We start from the raw sequence: 23146 nt of genomic DNA, 5'->3' as shown, positions 1-23146 counted from the left end.
CAGAACATCATTTTTGTGTCGGCAGAATATGCATAATTCCGTGACTTGTACTATGTACAAGTGGCTGCATGCAATGTATTGTATTGTATTGTTATGAATCAAGGCAATAAACCAATCGATGCTTGTCCCCCCCAGTTTGTGAATGACCACATGTGTCTGGTGAGACCCCACAGAACATCATTTTTGTGTCGGCATAATATGCATAATTCCATGACTTGTACAAGTGGCTGCATGCAATGTATTGTATTGTATTGTTATGAATCGAAACAATAAACCAATCGATGTTTGTTCCCCCCAGTTTGTGAATGACCACATGTGTCTGGTGAGGGACTGACCCCGCAGAATGTCCTTTTTGTGTCTGCCAAATATGCATAATTCCATGACTTGTACAAGTGGCTGCATGCAATGTATTGTATTGTATTGTTATGAATCAAAACAATAATATAAACCAATCAATGTTTGTCCCCCCCACCCCAGTTTGTGAATGACCACATGTGTCTGGTGAGACCCCACAGAACATCATTTTTATGTCGGCCAAATATGCATAATTCCGTGACTTGTACTATGTACAAGTGCATGCAATGTATTTTATTGTATTGTTATGAATCAAGGCAATAAACCAATCGATATTTGTACCCCCCCAGTTTGTGAATGACCACATGTGTCTGGTGAGACTGACCCCAAGGCTGGCCTGTTCTTTTTGTGTCTGCCAAATATGCATAATTCCATGACTTGTACGAGTGGCTGCATGCAATGTATTGTATTGTATTGTTATGAATAGAAACAATAATATAAACCAATCGATGTTTGTCCCCCCCAGTTTGTGAATGACCACATGTGTCTGGTGAGACCCCACAGAATGTCCTTTTTGTGTCTGCCAAATATGCATAATTCCATGACTTGTACAAGTGGCTGTATGCAATGTATTGTATTGTATTGTTATGAATCGAAACAATAAACCAATCGATATTTGTTCCCCCCAGTTTGTGAATGACCACATGTGTCTGGTGAGACCCCACAGAACATCATTTTTGTGTCGGCATAATATGCATAATTCCATGACTTGTACTATGTACAAGTGGCTGCAATGTATTTTATTGTATTGTTATGAATCAAGGCAATAAACCAATCAATATTTGTCCCCCCCAGTTTGTGAATGACCACATGTGTCTCTGCCAAATATGCATAATTCCATGACTTGTACAAGTGGCTGCAAAGTATTGTATTGTATTGTTATGAATCGAAACAGTAAATCAATCAATATTTGTCCCCCCCAGTTTGTGAATGACCACATGTGTCTCTGCCAAATATGCATAATTCCATGACTTGTACTATGTACAAGTGGCTGCATGCAATGTATTTTATTGTATTGTTATGGATCAAAACAATAAACCAATCGATGTTTGTCCCCCCAGTTTGTGAATGACCACTTGTGTCTGGTGATACCCCACAGAACATCATTTTTGTGTCGGCATAATATGCATAATTCCGTGACTTGTACTATGTACAAGTGGCTGCAATGTATTTTATTGTATTGTTATGAATCAAGACAATAAACCAATCAATGTTTGTCCCCCCCCCAGTTTGTGAATGACCACATGTGTCTGGTGAGACTGACCCCAAAGGATGGCCTGTTTGACCATGGACTGACCCCGCAGAACGGCAGCCAGTTCATCTTCCTGGTCAGACAGCTCATGGCCAAGCCCAGGGCCAAGCTGGCAGACAGGATGGAGTAAGTACAACAACTTATCGTCTTATCGGATGGGACGTTAAAATGGAGGTCCCGTGTTTGAGGAGACACACCTCAAGCACGTTAAAGAACCCACGTGAGCGGAAGTGGAACAAACCATTATGGTCAAAAAAGGGGTAGGGAATTTTCCCGACTAGCCTCGTAACCCCTGCTTCTCCTATTGGGTCAGTTAGTCCTCACTACTTGTGATGATGTTTCTGACTCAGGGAGAAGAGTTGCTGTTACAGTTACAGGCTAGCTCTATGCCTAGAAGTGGCCAAATGGCCTTGCATTGACTGATGATTGAGTGACACCGTTAAAAAAAAAAACTACTGTAACAGCAATGCCATTCTTACATTTAATACTGCTGAAGTACATGTAAACTTCTGGCAACACATTTGTATATTGGTGACAGTGTCCGGGAGAAGGTTTATGACAACATTTACCTGGAGCAAAACTTGCAGACAGCAGGTCTTCCAACTATGGCGGTGCCTCTCTTACATACTACACAAAGAAGTTCTCTCACCTAGAGCTTTCGACCAGTCACTTTCTCAGTAGACCCAGTGTTGACGTCACACTTCAAAGAAGCCACGTGACAGGTGACTGGTCAAAAGCTGTAGGTGAGAGAACAGAGGTGAACCTTCATAATAGTACTGTAAAGAATAGTAATCGAAACCTGTAAAAAAGTAAGCTTAAGGCCACACCAATTTAATTTGTTGGTTCTCGGATTTTGTCAGAAAAAACATGAAGCGACAGGGCGAAAAAAATAAAAATAAAAACAGGTCTAGGCATCCTATTATAGTCCCAAATGCTACGATAGGAGCCATGAAGTCAACACAAAAGGTTGTGTTAATATTTAAACATTGAATTTTGAACTTTTAATCAAACCACTGCATTGATAGATGGAAACACTGCAACAACTAGGAAGAAAAAGGACTTTTCTCAACTGTTGGGGGCAAAATATGAGCATTTTTGAGTTGATTCAGAACCAGAATCTTTTTTTTGTTTTTTTGCAAATCAGAAAAAAATGAAGAGGCGAATCCGAGAACCAACAAATTAAATTGGTGTGGCCTAAGATTACAACCTTGCTTCCCTCATACAGAATCTGGGTGCCTGGCAGCCTGGACATCCTGTCCGACCTAGGCCTGAGACCAGACATGCGTGCGGGCGACCTCTCCCCCCCACAGTTCATGAAGCTGTTCCTCCTGCTGCTGCAGAACGGGAGCTTCCACAACACGTGGTGGGAGGAGGAGGCTTACGAACAAATCCACTCCATTAACAACAGGACTGCAGCATGACAGGTACGTAATGGTTACGGGTGTGTCACCTTTGCCTAGTCGTTATACCAGTTCTACATGTACAGAATGATACGGATACAGATGACCTGTATAAAAGCTTCCACAACACGTGGTGGGAGGAGGAGGCTTACGAACAAATCCACTCCATCAACAACAGGACTGCAGCGTGACAGGTACATAATGGTCACAGGTGTGTTACCTTTGCCTAGTCGTTATACCAGTTCTACATGTACAGATACGGATACAGATGATATGTATAAATTAAAGCTTCCACAACACGTGGTGGGAGGAGGAGGCTTACGAGGAGATCCACGGCCATCAACAACAGGACTACAGATTGACAGGTACATTTGTTTGTTTGGGATCTCCATTAGTGTGAATTTCACACTGCTTTTCCTGGAGTCCGTAGTGAATAATCAGATAAGTACATGTATTTGGACCATCGCACACCGAGACATGCCCCTACTCTTTATCGAAAGGTATGGTGGGTTCTGTAACGTGTGGGGTGTGGCTCTCCTCAAATACGGGACCTCCATTTAACGTCCTATCCGAGGGACAATTCCCTTACCAAAGCTAGGTACTTATTTACACCTGAGTGAAGTGAGGAAAGTCGTGTGAAGTGCCTTTCCCAAGGGCACAAGATCAGTGACAAGGTGGGGTTCGAACCCGGGACCTCTTGGTTCCGAGTCGAAGACGGTACCGTTATGCCACACGACCTCACATGTTTGTTATCTTCGCCTAGAAAGTTAGGTTTTTGGTAGCATTTGTGTGTATAGTCAAACCTGTACAACTTACTACTACTACAAGTGACCACCTCTGATAAGGGCCATCTGGCCACTGTGATACTGAGGCCCCTTTTGGTGATCCCATTTCAATTATTGACACAAGCACGAAGAATCCTGTCTATAATGACCTCCTGACAATATATCTTCTTATCTTCAAAGTACATGTCAAAACTTCATTAAGTTGAAGGCTCATGACACGGGGGGGGGGGGGGAGTGAGGGGTGGTCGCTTTCTTGTTAAGTTTGTATTGGGGTGAGTAAGAGGAGGGGACCTAGCTCCTCAATGGGCAGGGACGCTACTCCCTGTCCACCACCCTGCAAGTGGGTAGCGGTGAGTACCCGTATTGTGAATGGGAGACTAAAGGTTATTTAGGGCATTTAGGGCATATAGACCAGATTTTATCGGTCTTTTGGTAGTGTTTGTTCGGATGTATGTTTGGCTGTTTGTATGTAGTTCAGCATGATAACTCTAGAAGCTACAACATGTATACAGTAAAGCATTTTAAGGATTTTTTTATTTCACTCCACCAAAATAGTGCACAATAGTAGCTGCCAGAAGCAGTAGTTATTGATATGCACTTCAAATTAATAACACCCTGTTTAACTAACAATTCAACAAAGTACAATTGAAGAAAGATTGAAATGGCAAATATTGGCCAGTTAACAATACGAGTATAATAATTACCGGTATACAAATTATTGTTCACTATATTAAAAACTTATTAAAAACACTGATACATGGCATATATTTCTGTTGTTTCAAGAATTGGCAGCAGTTTGTCAGTTTGGAAACAAATAATTATAAATTTTTAATGACAATTATAAATTTTTAATGACATAATTCTGTCAAACGGTTAATATATATATGCAGTGTCTGTACTAGACTGACTACTAATGTCTATACAAGGTATGAGGCTCTAGCATCTAGCTATATAATACTATTAGGTTAATCATTCATTCCAGCTAAAACAAAATGAAAGCTATCAAGCCAAACTTTCTAGTTGCATAATGATATATACAGCTCCATAATACACACAGTGATAATGCTTCCATCTTTTGTTATGCTTATAAGCTAGTGTTATTTACATATACAGAATAGTTGTTCCAAAAATTCACCCCATAATAGCTGCCATACATTTAAATTGCAGTCCCACAAAATTTTCCACTTCTTATCATAAAACAAGTCATGTATATCCATATAAATCCATAATGAAACAAAATTAATCATGATCACACCATATAACTGATGGAAGCATAGTTTAGCTAAAATCTGTTTTTTAAAAATACACCAAAATTACCAGCATAGCATTTGTCAGACATGTGTGTAGCACACCGCTGGTAATAATTATACAGCTCCTTTTAGTTTTAGCAAAAATTCAGTAAAACAACACATTGACAGGACATAACGGCCCATTTACAATTACACAAGCACCATTCTCTGGGCTCACGCTCTCACAGAGAGTTACACAAAAAGGGAAAGCGTTCTTGATTCAAACTACAAATAGTTTTTTTCTTCATGTTGGTTGCCAACAAACATAAATACATTAATTAGTTAGGGTCACACGCACTTGGGAATGCCAAAATATAAGCAGTGAGGATTTCAAGCTTGACATGATTTTTGTTTCGCCCAAATATTCTTATAATTACTAAACCATCGTCGAAATCCATCATGGTTATATCAAACCTTTGCATGTCTCAAAAAAATACAGACTTATTTTGTTTCTGTTATTTTCGTGACTCAAACAGTGGGGTGGTAAGCCTTACCATACTGCGAACACTTTCCCCTTTTGTATAACTTCTTGATAATAAACATCCTTTTGAAATCAAACCTTGTCACCACAAACTTGACTGGATCGTAAGTGAATTCACCGCTACTGGCAACATCTGAGTCTGTCAGAAACAGGTAGGTCTTGCCTATGCGAAAAGTGGGGCACTGGCACCGATGAACCTGCATAGTTAGGTACATGTAGCTTTGAAGTGGCTTGTTGTTTGTGTTGCTTTGTCTCTTGGTTCTTGCTGTTCCGTCGTCAATGTTGGTGAGGATGAAGGTTGTCATGTTGGTGTTCAGAGGAGGAAACTCCATCTCAACTTTCGCTGAGAATACTGGTAGGAACAATGAGAGGAGATGGTTGAGTCTGAGTAGAGCTGTGTACCGGTACGCAGTACCGATACTGTACCGGAAAAATTGATTAGGTACAGGTCCAAAATACCTAATCCCTCAGTACCGGTACTGTACCTAAATAATTTCACACCAATTTTATGCCTATTTGTGACCTCAAATGTGTAAATAGCTGGTTAACAATGGGTCCCTGTGTAAGGACAGTGTGTTCATGAAAACAAAAACACTTAGTTTTGCCTATATTTTTTTGTCTGAGCATTCGCCATAAACAAAGAATACACCTTAACTATCAAGTTTATTTATGTTTTTTTGTTATTGAAGGAGTTCAGAAGAGCATATAAATTGGTCGAATTGTTCAGGTACAGGTTCAGGTCCGGACCTGTACCTAAACCTGTGTACCTGTACCTGTACCTGTACCTAAAATTTGTTTAGGTACACAGCTCTAAGTCTGACATAGGGAATTTCTGTAAATTCATTACATTTTCTGTAAAATCATGATATATCGTATAAAGTCTTGGATTGCCAGGTGAAGAGAAAGGAGTTTACTTTTCAGCCTCCTTCCTATCATTGACTTTTAGTTCAAGCATTTTCATGCATTATTTGCCAAAAGTACTTGATATCAAGCTTTGTAAAAGTCTAGTAGAATATGCATAATACACTATATAGTGTATTATGCATATTCTACTAGACTTTTACAAAGTTACCGTCAATCTATTTCAGAACTTTCTCATTTTTGGCAGTGAAAGTATAGCAGCTTTTGCTGTTTGACAACAACACAAAAAAAGACTAAAAGAGTCTTGTATTCCTAAACATGTAACAAAAATTAAGGGATCGAACGTCTTGTATGTAAAACTGTGATAACTGTTAACTGCTAAGAAGGTTTTCCTTACTGTTTGCCTTGGAGCATTCGGGGAATTTCCAATCCAGTCTTCGCTTGAATTTGATTCCACACTCTCCACACGATTCTGGAGAAGAAAAATGCTGTCATTAAGACTGTTAGTATTTTTAGCATAGCTTGACCTTCTTACACCTAATTTATAGTGCAAGGAAAATGCTGTCATCATATTTATGTGTGTGTCTGTCTGTGTATGAACATGTACAAATGTAACAGGGTAAGAGACAGTATAAAGTTTGGGGTTTCGTCAGCCACAGGCCACCTAAGTTGAACTACATGTGTATTTACTAGTAATCAGGAGCCCAATTTTTACCTTAACGCACATTACATGCAGTACCATATACCATTGGTACTGCAACATTCAGATATGATTTCTGTTAATTTGACAGGGAACTGTTATGAGTTTGGAAACAATTACGTGAATCACAGCAATTGTAGGAATGTACCCTTCTAGTACCCGTTCTCTTGACAGGTTTTCCTGTCCTCAGGACAGCTTTGTTGTCAACACAGTCCATCCTCTCTGGGTTCACCAGCCGTTTGCCGCAGCATTCTGTTTTCTTCTTCCAGAGCTTCCTTATGCGTCCGGCACAGCACTTCTTCTTCCTGGTGAAGATCAGCTTTCCTTGGCAGATATCATTCTCGTCTTTTGAGTATTTCTTGTTCTTGTAGCAGATGTAAGTGGTTGGATCGTACTCTTTACCACCGCACTCGTGGTAGTTGGGTACCCATGATGGGGTGGGGGTGGACGGGTTGGTGGTTGGTGTTGTGGTAGGTGTGGAGGGAAGTGTGGTAGAGCCAGGGGTGGAGCTCTTGCCTTTATGGACAGACAAAGGAACGAACAAACAATTACTACAGGAAGGAGGGAGGGACATCCCTTGTTCTATCCATGTGGTATGGAAGAAAGATCTCAAACATGTAACTTCTATAGTAAGAGAGACCAACAATGCAACAACAAGTAAGCAGACCTTTCCCAAAAATCATATCCGGTTACTTGAGTACCTTTTTTTAGCGCAACAAGTAGACAAGTTTGCTACAACACAAATACTAAACAAACATCAGACTGATGAGAAAAGAACAATGACAACATGAGAACAGCACAGGACAGCCTATCCAAGGAACAAACATACTGCACAAAAAGGCATACATTTAGAAAACACAGCAGATTGAAGCTGGGGTCTTTGTACCCAATGTATTTTCTCTTCTTTGTTTGTTTGTTTGTTTTTATTTATTTAACCAGGGGGATACATATCAATGAGCCCTGGGCCTAGAGAAGACCCCAAACAAAAACATCAAACTCAAACTAATACAAATAACAACAAAAGTAACTTATAAAGTTACAAAAGTTACTAAATAATACAAAAGCAAGGTAACTTAAGTAGCATACACTGCGCATGAAATCATAATACCAAAATAAGTGAAACAAAAGTGAAGCCTGACCATCATATAACATTTTATGTGCTATCAATATATAGGCATAATACAAGTAGTACAAGACTTAAGAGAGAGTCTTCATCTGCATAGAAGTAATTTCTCACCTTCTTCTGGCTGTTGGGGAGAAGTCTTCTGCACCGTTTCAGTTGGAGGTGAAGTTGGCTGAGGCAGGAGAATCAGTCGTCTTCTCTGAAAGCATCTGTGCTTGTCCTTACTGTATGGCACCCTATTGCAGCACCTGTGCGTATATGAATGGGTTTTGGTTGAAAAGAATAGTGCTTTTCTTTCACACGTTATACTTTTAACTTGCAAGTTATAAGTTATACAAGTCTTACTAGAGGTAGTGGTCATCAATAAGTTACGTGGACTTTCTGTTGAGACGTTGTACATTTGTTCATCTTTTCTGTCGGCTCAAACCTGGACTTGATAAACTTACTTTACAGGTACATTTAGAAATGGTGTAACGTACCCAGCCCTGGAACTAGGGATGTCTGCCACTCTGTTGCCACAGCATTTCTGTGTAGCAGGACTATAACTGTTGGTGCCACGTGGACAGCACACTCTCTCGTTACCCTGCTCATCATAACGGTCGTGCTTGTACCCACTGCAGGAGAACTGTTCCCTGGTGTGTGTAGGGGTGGCAGGAGGGGGCTGGTCTGTGCAGTTGGTTACTTTCTGGTTGACGCAGCAATGTGTGGTGTTGTCGTAGGCAACCCCTCGGCAACACCTAAAAGTAAGAACAGTGAGAGTCATGTATGACAGAATTAAGTGTTAACTGGCTCATTACAGTTCAGGGTAGAGTAGATCCTGTTGGGAGGCACGTACTAGTACTGTTGATACATGCTGTGCAAAAAACATTGGTTACTGTCGTTCTTCCAGCTACATGGATACAAGTACACAAGATAATATATTATTGCTGTTACTAGTACTCAAGCAACTGGATAGATTTTGAAAATCCAGTTGCTTAGATTTTGAAAATCTATCCAGTTGCTTGAGTAACAGATTCTTGTGTATCCCATTACCTGGATGTCTAACCTTCATCGATGTATCATGGATACAAGTACAAGGTACTCAGCCAGTGCCTTGATACAAGTCGTTTGGTGTAATATAGCTAGCTCCTGCCACACCGCGTGACTGCAAAGCTGGTGTGTTACACCAAAGGGCAGTTATACCAGCTATACCAATACAGACAGATACAGAATACAAAGTCTGCCTTTTAAACAGAAGAAGTTTAGAATGGGTGGAAGTATGGAGTAGAAATGTAGTTACCTGGCTGTGTCATCAGGCAGGTCAAACACCTTGTCACCACAGCAGGTCTGGTTGTGTGGAAAGTACGCTGCAACAAACCTCCTCTTACTGCAGCACCTTCTCTCTCGGCCGTCATCGCTCCACCTGCCGTACGTCACACCTGCACAGGCGAAAGTATATAAGCGCAATGAGTCTTCGCTTATTTGCATATCGATCATTGGTTTGTGCTAAAGCCTTGTAAACCTGCATTTCTCCTGCAGTCTCTTAGTGTCACGGGCAAAAGGTAGTGGATGCTACCTGAAACATCTGGTTTTTTTTGGCGTATCTTATTACCTGGATGTCCAACCTTCACCGACGTACCTGCACAGGTGATCGTCTCTTCAGCTGGAGACGTTGGGACGGCAGGTGCAGCTGGAGACGTTGGGACGGCAGGTGTAGCTGGAGACGTTGGGACGGCAGGTGCAGCTGGAGACGTTGGGGCGGCAGGTGCAGCTGGAGACGTTGGGACGGCAGGTGTAGCTGGAGACGTTGGGACGGCAGGTGCAGCTGGAGACGTTGGGACGGCAGGTGCAGCATCTGTGGGAGCCTCGGCCTCTTCTCCGGCATACAAAACCAGCCGCTCGCCATGATCATCTGGTCCTGAGCAGTCGTGGGTGTTCTTGTGATAGAACACACCTTTGCAGCACCTGCGAGAAATAGAAGATGTTTTTTTTTTTTTTTATTCCAACATGTAATCACCAGACGTGGTGACGACACACTCAAGTTTCTTCAACTTATATTAATGCCGCCACCAACACAGGGGACAAATACATGACAGGACAATACTCATTTACACCTGAGCTAAGTAAGGAAAGTCGTGTAAAGTGCCTTTCCCAAGGGCACAAGATCGGTGGCATGTCAGGACTCGAACCCTGGACTCTTAGTTCCGAGTCGCGCACTCTGCCGCTACACCACACGACCCCACAAATAGAAGATGTTAGCAGCCTTCGTAACCCCTGCTTTGCCTGTTGAGTCAGTAACTGTTAGTCAAGCTTGCCTAAGCTTGATGGTTCTGACTTAGGGAGAAGAGATGCTGCTTTCGTGAGCATTAGTTCAGTGCCTAGAAGTGGTCCATGGGGCCAAGGACATTATTTTTGAATATGAATATAATGTCCTTGATGGGGCCTTGCAGCGAGCAAACTCGTTTAAAAAAATGGATAAAGAAAGAAAATTACAAGTCATGTAACGTTACATGTAACATGGAAAGTACTGATGATGACGAAGACAATGTTATTAGTTCCTGCAGTATAGGCTAAGTAATACAGTGCAAAAATGACAAACTCTGACACGTTTGTCCCTAAGGGTCTTTGGACAAAATGTGAAAGCATTGTTCTTAGATTTGCAGCTGATACATGTACAGTGGTTTGTGGTTTGGACATCAGGTTAGGATGCCGCCACATGCCAGTGTGCCACATAGAGCATATAACAGCAGACAATCCAGACCCAAGGCCAGGGGGCGACTAAGGAAGAAGTGGATCGACAGCGTGAAGGACACCCTAAACAGACATGGCCTTACGTCTACTACAGCCTCCAGACTCGCCGTCAGCCGCCAACTGTACCTCCCCACGACACCCCAGATGGTAGAAGTGGATGGATAAAGTATACTAAGTACATGTACAGTGGTTGTCTTACCCCCAGATCTGTTCAGGATCGTCTTTGATCCGTCCACTGCAACAGGACTGGAAGGATGGGGAGTATGCATGGGTGCTGTACCCACAGCACTTTCTGTCTGAGTTGTCCCCCTTGGAGCGAGGAACTCCAGAACAGCAGAGCGTCACACGGGGGTCGTAGTCCTTGCCTCCACACGGCACCCATCCCGGGTGTTTGTAGGACAGCTTGCCATGCTGGCAGACCTGAGAAAGGAAGTGCAGAGCTTTCATTAAACAATCTTACTCCCAGCCATGTCTCATAGTTCACAGTCAAACCTGCCCAAGAAGGCCACCCATTGGGACTGAGGTAAAGTGGTCTTTTTGGACAGGTGGCCTTTTTGGTCAGGAGTCTCAGAACGCTGAATGACTGTGAAAAAAAAATTGGGACCAGAAAAATGTGGCTGTTATTGACAGGTGGCCAAATTGAAGAGGACTGGTGGTGGCTTGGGCGTGGGTTTGAGTACTAGTGTAGTACATGTGATATCATCTTTATTCAATACAGTCATTCTTTATACTCTTTTTATGATGAAATTGTCTAAAACGGACTTAACAACTGACTCACCATGTCTTTGCTGTTGTACAATGAGATGTCATTGGTGTCGTGATTCAGACAGCACTTGTCTTCCTGCCCCTTCTTTGTAAGGACCTTGTAGTTCTTCCTGTTGTCTTCGCAGCAGAGCTGTTGGTCTGTCCGCATAGTTCCTCCACAGCACATGTTCTTGCTCTTTGGGACACCATCATGAACCTGGCCTGTCAAGAGGGAGATGATGTAGTAAAATCAAGGAGCTTAAAATGTGGATCCGTGATAAAATCAATTAAGTGCCAAGGATGTGACACAGTCAGAGTCAGAGGGGAGCTGGCACTCCAAGTCAGACTGATAGGACTTACATGTACTTCGACCACACTCTACTCACTCTGCCTTCCTTTTCACACTCACTCACCCACTCACTCACTCACTCACCCACTCACTCACTCACTCACTCACTCACTCACTCACTCACTCACTCACTCACCCACTCACTCACTCACTCACTCACTCACTCTAGCTAACTGTATCTATATCTGTATAGCTGGTTTAACTGTCCTTTGGCGTAACACACCAGCCTCACAGGCACGCAGCATGGCTACATTACACAGAATAACTCGTTACACCTAACCTTTGAACATCTAACATTGTTTAAAGCTATCTAATGATAGTGCTTACTCCCACAGCAGGTGGCGTTCCCTGGGTCGTAGCCCCGGTACTCCCCGTCCTCTGTCCTGCAGCACTCCCTCCCTGCAGGGATCCGGATGCTGTTCCTCCTCCCCACACAACAGTTCTCCTCACCTACAACAATAGATCAAGTCAATGAGAAGTTTATTGCAAATTCGTGCCTTGGGGCTAATTGCAAATTACAAACATAAAAGAACAATGAAACAGAGTATAAAATAACTAAAATCTACATGATAAAAGGTAGTTGTCTAAAGCTATAGCTATGTCTAAAACTATGTCTAAGGGATTTGACTTCTCCTTTTTAGACGTAATGTCCCACCTTTTCCAAAACTAGTGGGTTTTGGGAAGTTAAAAGAAGAACAGTTTTTTCTTTGTCTGTAAGTTTAGTAAAATTGGGGTAAATTGTAGAAGTTTGAATAGTTAACTCATTTCGAGCGTCAATAAAGTAGTGTTTCACACTTTTCCACTGGATAAGACTTTGACAGTCTGACATTTCAAGTGTTATTCCAACACTCTTCATCAGTGAAATGTTTACATGGGATTTACGGAATGTTATAAGAACGGTTTATTAATATTTTGAATTTGAAATTTCCCTCACATTTGTCACACTTGCAGTCCTAAGACTGAATTATGGTGACAGTACATACATACATTATCATAGACATATACAATTATCACTGAAGATTAAAAGTTATGAATTACCACTACGATATATGTACAGTCGAAGTATACAGTGTATAATAAAACTAGTAAATGTTGTTTGTTGTTTCGAACATGTGCAGGAGTTATGTAAATCCTATGTTAGGGTCCTATCTATATAGCGCCCTGTATATGTGTGCAATATGGGGGTATTTCTCGTGCAACGAAACGCAACAAATGCGGAAGTAACCACACCACCGAAGGGCAAAAAAAAAGTCTGGGATCTATGACCTGATTAAGACATGAAATTATTTGAAAACATTGTGTACAAAATGTCAGCAGGGCAAGGGTTAAGACATGCAAATGATTATTTGAAAATATTGTGCACAAAATACCAGCAGGACAAGGGTTAAGACATACAAATGATTATTTGAAAACATTGTGTACAAAATGCCAGCAGGACATAGGTTCAGAATGAGTTGTCCACACCAGATTCAAACGTCCCCGCCCCACAGCACTGCATCTTGTCAGTGACTTTAGTCTGGATCACGTCGTGGTTCGGTCCACAGCACAGCTCGGATGTCAGGTTGTAGGTGGCTGCAGATGAATAATAAATGGTTTATTGTCCAATAAATAATAAATGGTTTTATTGACCAAACAGTACCCGTGCAGTCACAGCCTTTATACGGCTGAATTGATGCAAGACAATCAAATAATATACACATGTACACATATTTGTTCCACAAATTTTGTGGAACTGTCACAAGGGTCTGTGCGGCTGCCATTTGGTGCCACAAGGTGACCTCAATACGACTTTCCCCAACCGAAGTTAGGTACCCATTCACACCTGGGTGGAGTGAGGAAATTCGTGTAAAGTGCCTTTCCCAAGGGCACAACGTCGGGGCGCATGTTCAGACATGTCCCGGGTACGATCTGGAATCGAACCCGGGTCTCCCCGCTTCATAGTCAAATGCTCTAACCACTACACCACGCGACGCCACACAGATGTGCACATGATGCAATAAATGATCGGAACATACAAACATTGTACATTATGAATAGTGAGCAACCAAATTTCATCAGGTTGGAAAAAGATTGTACATGTAGCTCTTCATTTAATGACCAGGGGTTTACACATTCACAAGCAAACAAACTTTCAACATTTTGGTGGCTATTTCTGATTTGAACTCCAGCTAGTGGATGTGTAAATGCCTGGTTGTTGAATAAAGAACCTTCTAATATAGCCATCTTGTTTGATGTCTAGTGCAGTTACATCATAATATTATACCATATGTTAATTTAACTACCATATCTTTAAGATATAGCTGTATGTAGAAAAGTCCACACACACAGTCATCTGTAAGGTACAAACATATATAAAACTTATTATAATAAGGTATAGATTTCTGTAGAAATATTGACGTGCATGGGTTATACCTCCAATTTTTTATGTGTAACAAGTCTTAAATGTGAAGTCAACAAAATTCAGACATTGTCAGGGCTTGAAAATAAAGTTTCAAAAGTCTTACTTTTCCCACAGCAGGCCTTTCCCACTTCCCTCGGCACAGCTGTCCCGGCACAGCACGTGTGGGTTTGGTTGTTCATGGAGCTGAGGCCACAGCATCCATGATGGGGGCTGGTCTGTGGCACGCTGGCATCCTGTTCAACTGTATCTGTTGGGCAATAATGAACTTTATTTGCAAAATCATGCCTGAAGGCTAATTGCTTTTACAGATTCAAAGATAGTACAATACAATAAGGCCATGTTGATTTGATTATATGGATGACATCCACGCGCGCATGAATTTTCGGCCGTTTCCAAAAAAAAAAAAAGTTTTCAACCATACTGTAAATCGTGCAAAACAGTTGCTAAATGAGCAAATATATACCACAAGTTGCAAGGAAAACATTTAGAAACGATACCAATGTCGTAGAATGCCAAAATCAAAGGAAAAAAGATAAAAATGTAAAGAAATGAATTCGAAGAGTAGATTATTCGCCATAACATATTCTGTGCCATTTGTTCAACCTTCATGACCACGTAGATTTCATAGTGAAAGCAACTTTTTTTTTTTGCAAAACTTTTTTTTTATTCGCACGCGCGCATTAGTTTTGGGGTTCCCAGAGGATGTCATCCATATAATCAAATCAACATGGCCTAATATATGCTTGCTGTTATAAGGTTTGACTTCCTCTTTATAGGCAGTTGATGCTGAATAGTCCCATGTTCTACATAATGACATACATAAATGAGACAGTATATTTTATACATGTAGTAATGACATAATACGCATATCAACTTCTGCAACATTTGTACATGTACATTGTACTTGCATTTACCGAGTACATGCTTTTGATTTTGGCTTCCTTCATCCATTATGTGTCCTTGATCATATGCATACCAATTTAACAGAAATAAAACAGGACGAAGATAGAGGGCAAAAACTTGGGGAACATACCCAAGAGGAATTAAAAGCAGGTACAGTCATTCATATCTACATGTATGTTAAGATAGTCAGAAATTGAATGATTTAATATTATTGGTTACCTAGGCAACAGGAATCCGTGTTGGGGTCCATCACAGTCTTACCACAACACTGACCAGTTCCTGTGTAGAAATTTAAAAAAAGACTTTGTCATCACATATACTATTAGATGTCTTTAACTTTGACTTTGAAGAAATCCCTTGTCATATGCAGAGCACCTGGAGCTTGTTGAAAATTTAGCCACACTTCATTTGAAGTGCCAGATTTGCCTTCTAGAAAGTGCAAGAGACAAAAATATATAGCTGGGACATACGATGACATAGCTTGTAATAGTAAAGGCAGTCCCATAGCCTTTTTAGGAGCAGTGAGTTGTTAATCCGCTATGTCTTAAAGTAAGGGCTTGGTATTACAAGGCGGAGCCCATCCCTCTCCTTCCACCACCTTTTACCTCCCCAACCAAAGTTAGGTTCCTATTTTACACCTGGATGGACTGAGTAAAGTGGTGTCAAATGCCTTTTCTAAACATAACCTAGGAATCTAGGTTATGTCTAGCCAGGAATACCAGGAATCGAACCCACAGCCTCTTGGTCTTGTGTCAGCTTGCCTAGCCACTCAGCCACTTGACGCCTTTCAGCTCTCAGCAAAATCTTAGCATAGAGAAATTGAGACATTACCTGTCACAACTGTATCCTGGCAGCACGTGTGGGTGTCTGGGTTGTACGCCTTCCCTTTACAGCAAGCTGTCCTCCCCTCCTCCGGCGAATGGACTTGCCCCTGGCAGCATTCGCTCCGCTTCACCGTTTCCTTACCCTCGCAGCACATGTGGGTCGAGTTGTCGAACAGTCCACGGTCTGCACAGCAGCCCTGGCCCACTGTTAGAAACACCAGCACGTACACATTTACACAAGTGAAAATTACCTTCCACATATTGGGAGGTGTTTCAAAACAGTTGTATAAAGTTGTAGCTCAGCCTGGAAAGTGTGTAAGCCAGCAAGTGGGGGTGATGTGGTCTGTGGCAGCACATTTTATACCCTGCACACATCCTGTTACCGGTAGTCGCATTTCGATGCCATGTTTGTAGAATTAGAAGGTCACTGACAGGTAACAGTTAATGCCTGGAAGCCGTGGGCCTGCTGAATGCAGCACTGTATCTCTCATCTCTTGAGAAATGTAGAAGGATATAAAGGAACAAAACACTACTACTAGACTGCTACTGCGTCAATGAAGGTTAGACATCCAGGTAATATGATACGCCAAAAAGCAGTTACTCAAGCAACTGGATATGATTTTGAAAACGTCAGACGTTTCAGCTAGTATCCACTAGCTTTAGCAAGTTACTGACGAAAGCTAGTGTTTACTAGCTGAAATGTCTGACGTTTTCAAAATCATATCCAGTTGCTTGAGTAACTGCTTTTTGGCATAGACTGCTACTGGTTTTACGAAACCTGTACATTGATCCTGGTGGCTGTAATGATTTGCTGGATAGCATTAAAGATTGGATTGCTATGTCACTGTTACTTCAAGCTAAACATGTGCCAATCAGAGTTGTTCACATTTTGTGGTAGGAAAGTACAAGGTCTGACAACCAAGCAACCAAATAGTTTGGCCAGAAGAGTCAGCTCTCATTTATCTGTGTCGAGTTAGCAGGAAACGTGCGACAAACAAGAGATGAGTCACCGGCCTATCTGACATCAGTCCATTTCTAAGAAGCAAGAACATTCTCTGAGACTTAAGCAACAACAGAAGGAAACATTAGATTGTACTGTATACCATACTGTCACTGTGTGTTTGAGTTACCTTGGACACTGTGTAAACTGACTTGTACCTAAGTCACGGACGTGAACCTCACACGTGTACAGATTACGTCACAGGAAGCCAGTGTGATAATAAACTCACCCGTCCGTTTGACAACCTCGTCGTTACAGCATGTGGTATAAGGATCTCTCTCTTCCTTCTTGTACATGATATTAAGTCCGCAGCACATTCTCTCTGCTATGTCCTGTCACAAGAGAAAAAATTTCTTGTATCAAACATGTGGTTGCCTACATTGCATATTCGATACAAAGCAAGTGTTATGTAGACAGAATCACACAATTTTATGCATGTATGTTACTAGTCTTACTTCGGATTTGAAACAGTGACACGGCTTTGATAGTACTTGTATTTACTGGACATTAGCAGAAGTCTTCATTGACAATGATGGACAATGGAGATATATGGTACCTAGCAGAGTTATGACTATGAGAGTATGTAGATGTCATAGTATGTGGTTTTATGACAAGCTGTTATATATATACATACATACATACATACATACATACATACATACATACATACATACATACATACATATATATATAATTATAAAAGATATATATATATATATATATTTGTCGCATGGGCAAACAAATTGTGTCATCATACCTCTGGTGTCATCCATTTTGATACTTGGGTGTGATGTTGAGTGGCACAGCACATGAAGTTCTTGAACTTGTAAGATTTGGGGTGCTTGTGGTGGTAAATGGTGGTACAGCAGCTGTCAGTGGTACCGTCAATGTACTCGGTACCACAACAGAAGAACCCTGAGGGTACAAAATTTGTTTCATCTGTCATGAGTTTTGTATGATTGATTAAACTGAAATGGAAACCACAGATTCTGATATAGGTGATGAATATTTCCATTTATCATTAATATCTATCATTCAATGAGTTATCTAACAGTTAATTGTGGATTGTGAATTGCCAGTGACTGGTGTCTACTGTCAAAGTTATTTTCTTTGTCTTTCAGGATGACTGTGAAAAACTTCTCCTTCAAAGTACAAGACTCAGCCAACATGAAGAGGACACAGTGTCAAGATCCTGGTGGTTACAGAAATCTCGCATTCATCATTATATTGGCTCACAGTGCATGTTTTCTACAAATTATACTCTCTAGCCGATTTCTACATGACATTGTACATGTACTAAACTGTGACTGTAATTCCTTTGACCAATTTCTATCTACTACTGTAGTTTCTGATTTTATTCTTGGTACTTTTATGTTCACACTTTTCATGATCACCGTACCGTGAATTTGTCATTACCGTTATCAAATTATTTGTCTTTCATCCACTCCCTACAAATCTTGCCACCACCATGAAGATTAAGTTCCGAAAACATGTCCATTTTCCCCAGACTGTGTAATTTTGCTACCGTGAAGACAAAGTCAATTACATAGCATGAAAGTTCATCTGTGTTGGTATACCGTACCGGTAATTCATTATGACAAAAAAGGCTAAACGTTCAGGCCAACACAGAGTAAATTGGGACTTACCCAAATTTTTGGCCGACTCTGTCTGCATGGTTTATGGATGGACCCTTCTACCATGTCTACTGCAGCTTCCGTCACTGCAGTGACGTCAGAAACACTTGATTGCAGCAGGAAAATTTGGGTAAGTCCCAATTTACTCAGTGTTTGCCTGAATGTTTAGCCTTTTTTGACAAAGTCAATTACAGTATTTTTTATCAACCTGGGCAGATAGAAGCTACATGTATTTATGTTTACCAAAGGAAAACATATTGTTTTTACTCAGTTTCTTCCTCCTCTTCTGTTCCAAACACTAACCTCTGACCTGGCCAATGACATGATTTGTTGATGTTGCAATTTCATGGTCTGCTCTGCTCCTGTCACCATATACTAGTAGTACATGTATGTGAATATGTTTGAGTAAAAATTAACAGGGCAGACCATGTCCGGATCCGAAGGTAAACATTATGCATTTGCTTTGCAAATGTTGCTTCTCTAGTCTCTTATTCCATCTGCTTCCCTATCCTCACCTTCCTTGCGCGGGTGCTTGACTGACCGGTAACCGTCCCGACAGCACCACGACTGCCTCCTGTTGTAGACCTCATCCCCACAGCAGTCCAGCTCCCCACTGGTCCAGTTGTACGGCGTCGAGCCACAAAACTTCATGTCAGGCCCGGCTACAGGAAAGCATTGAAAGTAGAGACATGTCATAAACAGCCCACTTTGTATAGAAGTTCTATTATTAGTATTAATTACTTTGTCATAGTGCACCTTGACCATACTAAACCTTCATGCCTGGGTTTGCTTTGTGAAACAAATCTTTGACAGGACTGGCTGACTATGATGACGATTGGAAATGGCTACTAGTAATATTGTACAGTAATAGTAAGAGATAGGAAAGATTACATACTGAGAAGCTACACATGTGGGAATGTGGTACATGTATAAGGCAAGAATCATATGCCGTAACATTACAACATTAGGATGTCTTTCTTATGTCAAAGTTATTCATCCTTTTTTATTCCACCAGATTACCTTATTGTTGTGGAAACAGAACCAAGTGTCCAGTGGAAAAAAAAGCCAAAAATCTTGTGCTGTGTTCTTTTGTTACATATGCCATACATGTACATTTAATGTAAATATGTTACAGGGCAATGACTTATGTTCGTAGAGTCGTATGTAAAATGTAAAATAGCATCTCTGAGCTGAGTCAGTAGGGTAGGATGTACAGACAATTGAAAGTCTAAAGATGATTGGAATTAAAGTGTCATCTTGCTTCACAGCTCCTTAAGTCTTTGAATGTTTGTCTCTCAACTTCCTTACATATGGACAACATTTTATATATTAGCCACACGTGGTGAGACTGCGGTAAATTGAAACTAACAATATTATCCTGCGAAAACTTCAGTATTCTGAATTACCAGCGCACTTGACTCACTCAGAGGGTCATGTTAGCCAACAAAACCAAGCAGATGTTGCTAACCTCTAGGCAATACGCCTGTACAACGAGTCATTGTAGCAATGACTTTCAAGACTCTGGACTTTACTTCAGTGCCCTTGTGTATTGTGTGATTTTGTAACATGTTCGTTTGCGTGCCTGTATATGTATTGTCATGTAAATGTGTATTTGTATCTACTATGTACAAAATTTGTAAAAATCAGTGTAATTCAGCTTGGTCGACTTTGTAAACTGGCTGCAAGGCTGATTTTATAAATGAAACTTGAAACTAAACTTGAAACTGAGGCTTCAAAAGTGTCTGGAAAGAGAAGAACTTGGCCAAATGTGCGGAAAACGTGCCAGTGGATCCGGAGTTGGAGCGGCAAATGTGCTCCTTCAGCGGACCAACTCCCCTGACATGTTATCTGTTTATTTGACCAAGTTCTTCCCGCCACTTCTGAAGCCTGGTAGAGGCTAGATAAATGCTAGTGAATACATATTGTAGCTCCCAGCCAAGTTACCTATGCTGTAATACATAAACAGTGGGCAATACTCACCACAACTCTCCCCATATCTCCTGACAATGGGAGTGCCATCACAGCATCTCTCATATTCAGGATTGTAGCATGTAGCAAGCTCATAGTCATCACTAAAACAGAGCTGCTGACCTGCAGGACATCGAGGCAGCTCACCGGACACTACACCTGCAAGCACAAACATTGCTTTACAAATTTATTAAGAATTTTAGTGTTTCCCATTAACTGTTTCCCTTACAGATACCTTTAGTTTGGTGTTCTTCTGTAACACATTTCATTCATATTCTTGGTCACACTCTGGGTGACACCTGTAAAGCATACTAAAACAGATACTTGAATGATACTAACGTTATTGGGTATAGAGAGCCTACAACTATAGCATTTCATCTGTATAGGTGAATGTAGTTGAACCTTCAGGTGGTATAATGTACGAAGAAATAGAGAAAAGGTCGGTGACAGTATAACTATAACAGGTGGTTGGGTCGGAGGAAAGCGCCCCCTGCCGGTCCTACTTCAAACCACAGCCAAAAAGAGGAAGTTTGCCTTTCCATTGCACAACAGTTGTATCAAATGAAATTGAAGACCACAGCCACAGCAGTTGGTGTTTGACTTTCATAGAGTTGTAATGAGTGTGGAAAGGGCCACAAAAAGCGCTTCTGTGGGTCCTTCCGATCCTGTTATACATCAAGATGTTGAAATTTGGGCAAAAACACTCCCGTTTAAATCTGACCTCATATGACCTAAAAAGAGGAAGCGTTGCGCACCGCAATTTTCCACAAAAGTTATTTATATCATACTGTAATCACTGGTAATCCCGGTAAGTCTTTGGGGGTAATAATAGAATAATTGCGCAAACAAGCGAAAGTACAAGTTGGCGGAAGCAAGTCCGAGTATTTCGGTCACCTGAAAAGGAAGTTCAACGAAAACACGATGCCCCTTTTTTCCTGTTTCTAGTCGGAAGTTAGCACTTGACTTTGCTACGCTTTTTAGTTCCACGAGCCGTGTGAACATGAAAGGTTTCATTTCATACCCGACATTTCGAAGGCGGATAAACTTAACCGTTGACACAAACCGTGCGGCCGGTTAGGCGCAGGCACAAGGCAGTTGGTGCTTAGTCTCCACCAAAATGATTACGCGAAACCAAAGCGGTAAACTTTAGCGAAATAGGGAGAATATTTTAGTGGCCAGGGGAGTTCGGCCACCATAGTGCCTGGTTCAAACAGTGTCCACCGTAATCCATATTTTTGCTGAATCCTACTATCTTAGCTCCATTTACATCTAGGAAGGCATGGTGGGTTCTATTGAGTTTGAGTATGAGCGCGGCTAGTCCTTTCAATGCAGTTCCGTGAAACGTAGCCCGAAAAAAAAATTCAGTGAACTTAACTTCCATAACACAAATCCTTCTTTACTGTTGCATCAGTAATGTACACAGAATAAAATCACTCTCGCCAAAAGCCAAAGCAGGTCTAAATCAGTAACGTTATTACTGACAATTAACTCTTCTTATAACTCAAGACAATTTCCTAGCCTGTGCTTGCTATTCACAGAACAACGACACAGTGGGTTATACGGTGTTCAAATAGGATATTACGGATATTTTTAGAAACAAAAGCAATTTACTCACCTTTGTTAGAAACAGGGCTCGCCAACACAGCTACCAAGGCTACGGTAAAATAGCCTACGGATCGGGCGACCATTTTCCCCGAAGAGAACTAGAGATATGCGTGTTCACTGTGCGCTTTCCTAGCAGAAAATGGTGCGAATGATTATTTCGTCAGTCCACGGAGTCTCCCTGTGACTCATGCAGCCTATAAATACAGGTGAAAGGAAACAAAAACGGAGGTAGCGATACCGGGAAGACCCGCGGTTTCTCCTCACCACATAATCTTTGCCCCTAAGGCAAAGGCGACGATTTTCTCTGCAGCGATATCCAATTAACCTGTTCGGCTTTCAAACGCGAACAATGATGAGCAGAGGAAACTACAGGACGTGACTATATATGCTAAGCAACTTGTAGGTTTGTTTGTGGCTGTGGTTTTTGTGGCGGAAATTCGAGACAGTGGAAACTCTTCGTCGGAAACTACGTCATAGTTAGCGAAACTTTTGCAACTTGCCGCCGCCCACTTGTTTTTGTGTGTCAAAGCAAAACCATGTTTACGATTGTCTTCTTTCGCCACCCACACGAGTTTCACAAACACGCTACCCCCAAAACTTATGAAAACTTCTTGAGAGGCGAAACACCTTTTTGCCGGGTACACGAGTGATCATGAGTCATGGGGAAAAGGGGGGAAATCCCCCCGTTTTTGCAAGACATGCCCGGGCCCGAAGATTAGTCAAGCGAGAAGGAAGTAACGTTA

General features: G+C 41.4%; 2 protein-coding genes across 3 annotated transcripts in view; one reads left to right on the top strand and one right to left on the bottom strand.

Annotated features, from left to right (window-relative positions):
* Positions 1 to 19037, top strand: part of LOC109472281 (dimethyladenosine transferase 2, mitochondrial-like) — a 26108-nt gene extending 7071 nt beyond the window's left edge. Inside the window, exons 9-11 of one of the 2 annotated variants that reach the window (XM_019771953.1) lie at positions 1584 to 1732; positions 2832 to 3030; positions 18318 to 19037. In XM_019771953.1, coding sequence (XP_019627512.1) covers positions 1584 to 1732; positions 2832 to 3027 — 345 coding nt within the window. In that variant the 3' untranslated portion in view covers positions 3028 to 3030; positions 18318 to 19037. Of the gene's footprint in view, positions 1 to 135; positions 331 to 1583; positions 1733 to 2831; positions 3031 to 18317 lie in introns of those variants that run through there. The other variant, XM_019771952.1, reaches the window with a different exon arrangement.
* Positions 4309 to 20358, bottom strand: LOC109472283. Its single transcript, XM_019771956.1, has 18 exons — positions 19346 to 20358; positions 17954 to 18111; positions 17426 to 17528; positions 16204 to 16401; positions 15592 to 15651; positions 14573 to 14716; positions 13533 to 13640; positions 12396 to 12518; positions 11754 to 11941; positions 11175 to 11395; positions 10099 to 10189; positions 9864 to 9930; positions 9525 to 9663; positions 8725 to 8982; positions 8360 to 8493; positions 7282 to 7638; positions 6820 to 6894; positions 4309 to 5913 (listed from the first exon to the last, which is right to left on the bottom strand). The coding sequence occupies exons 1-18, from the start codon at positions 19593 to 19595 to the stop codon at positions 5549 to 5551; spliced, it is 3039 nt and encodes a 1012-aa protein (XP_019627515.1). The 5' UTR covers positions 19596 to 20358; the 3' UTR covers positions 4309 to 5548.
* Between the last annotated feature and the right edge of the window lie 2788 nt (positions 20359 to 23146).

Source organism: Branchiostoma belcheri, unplaced genomic scaffold, assembly GCF_001625305.1.
Source record: "Branchiostoma belcheri isolate BF01 breed outbred unplaced genomic scaffold, Haploidv18h27 scaffold27, whole genome shotgun sequence".
Taxonomy (NCBI): Eukaryota; Metazoa; Chordata; class Leptocardii; order Amphioxiformes; family Branchiostomatidae; genus Branchiostoma; species Branchiostoma belcheri.
This window is presented reverse-complemented; position numbering and strand designations above follow the sequence as displayed.

Coding starts and splice junctions, on each gene's coding strand:
- LOC109472283 (XM_019771956.1), bottom strand. CDS start 19,595: ATGGTCAAGGTGCACTATGACAAAGTAATTAATACTAATAATAGAACT. Junction 11,942..12,395: donor GAACGCCACCTGCTGTGGGA/GTAAGCACTATC, acceptor CCCTCTTGACAG/GCCAGGTTCATGATGGTGTC. Junction 8,983..9,524: donor CTGCCTGATGACACAGCCAG/GTAACTACATTT, acceptor TCTTACTTTTAG/GTGTTGCCGAGGGGTTGCCT.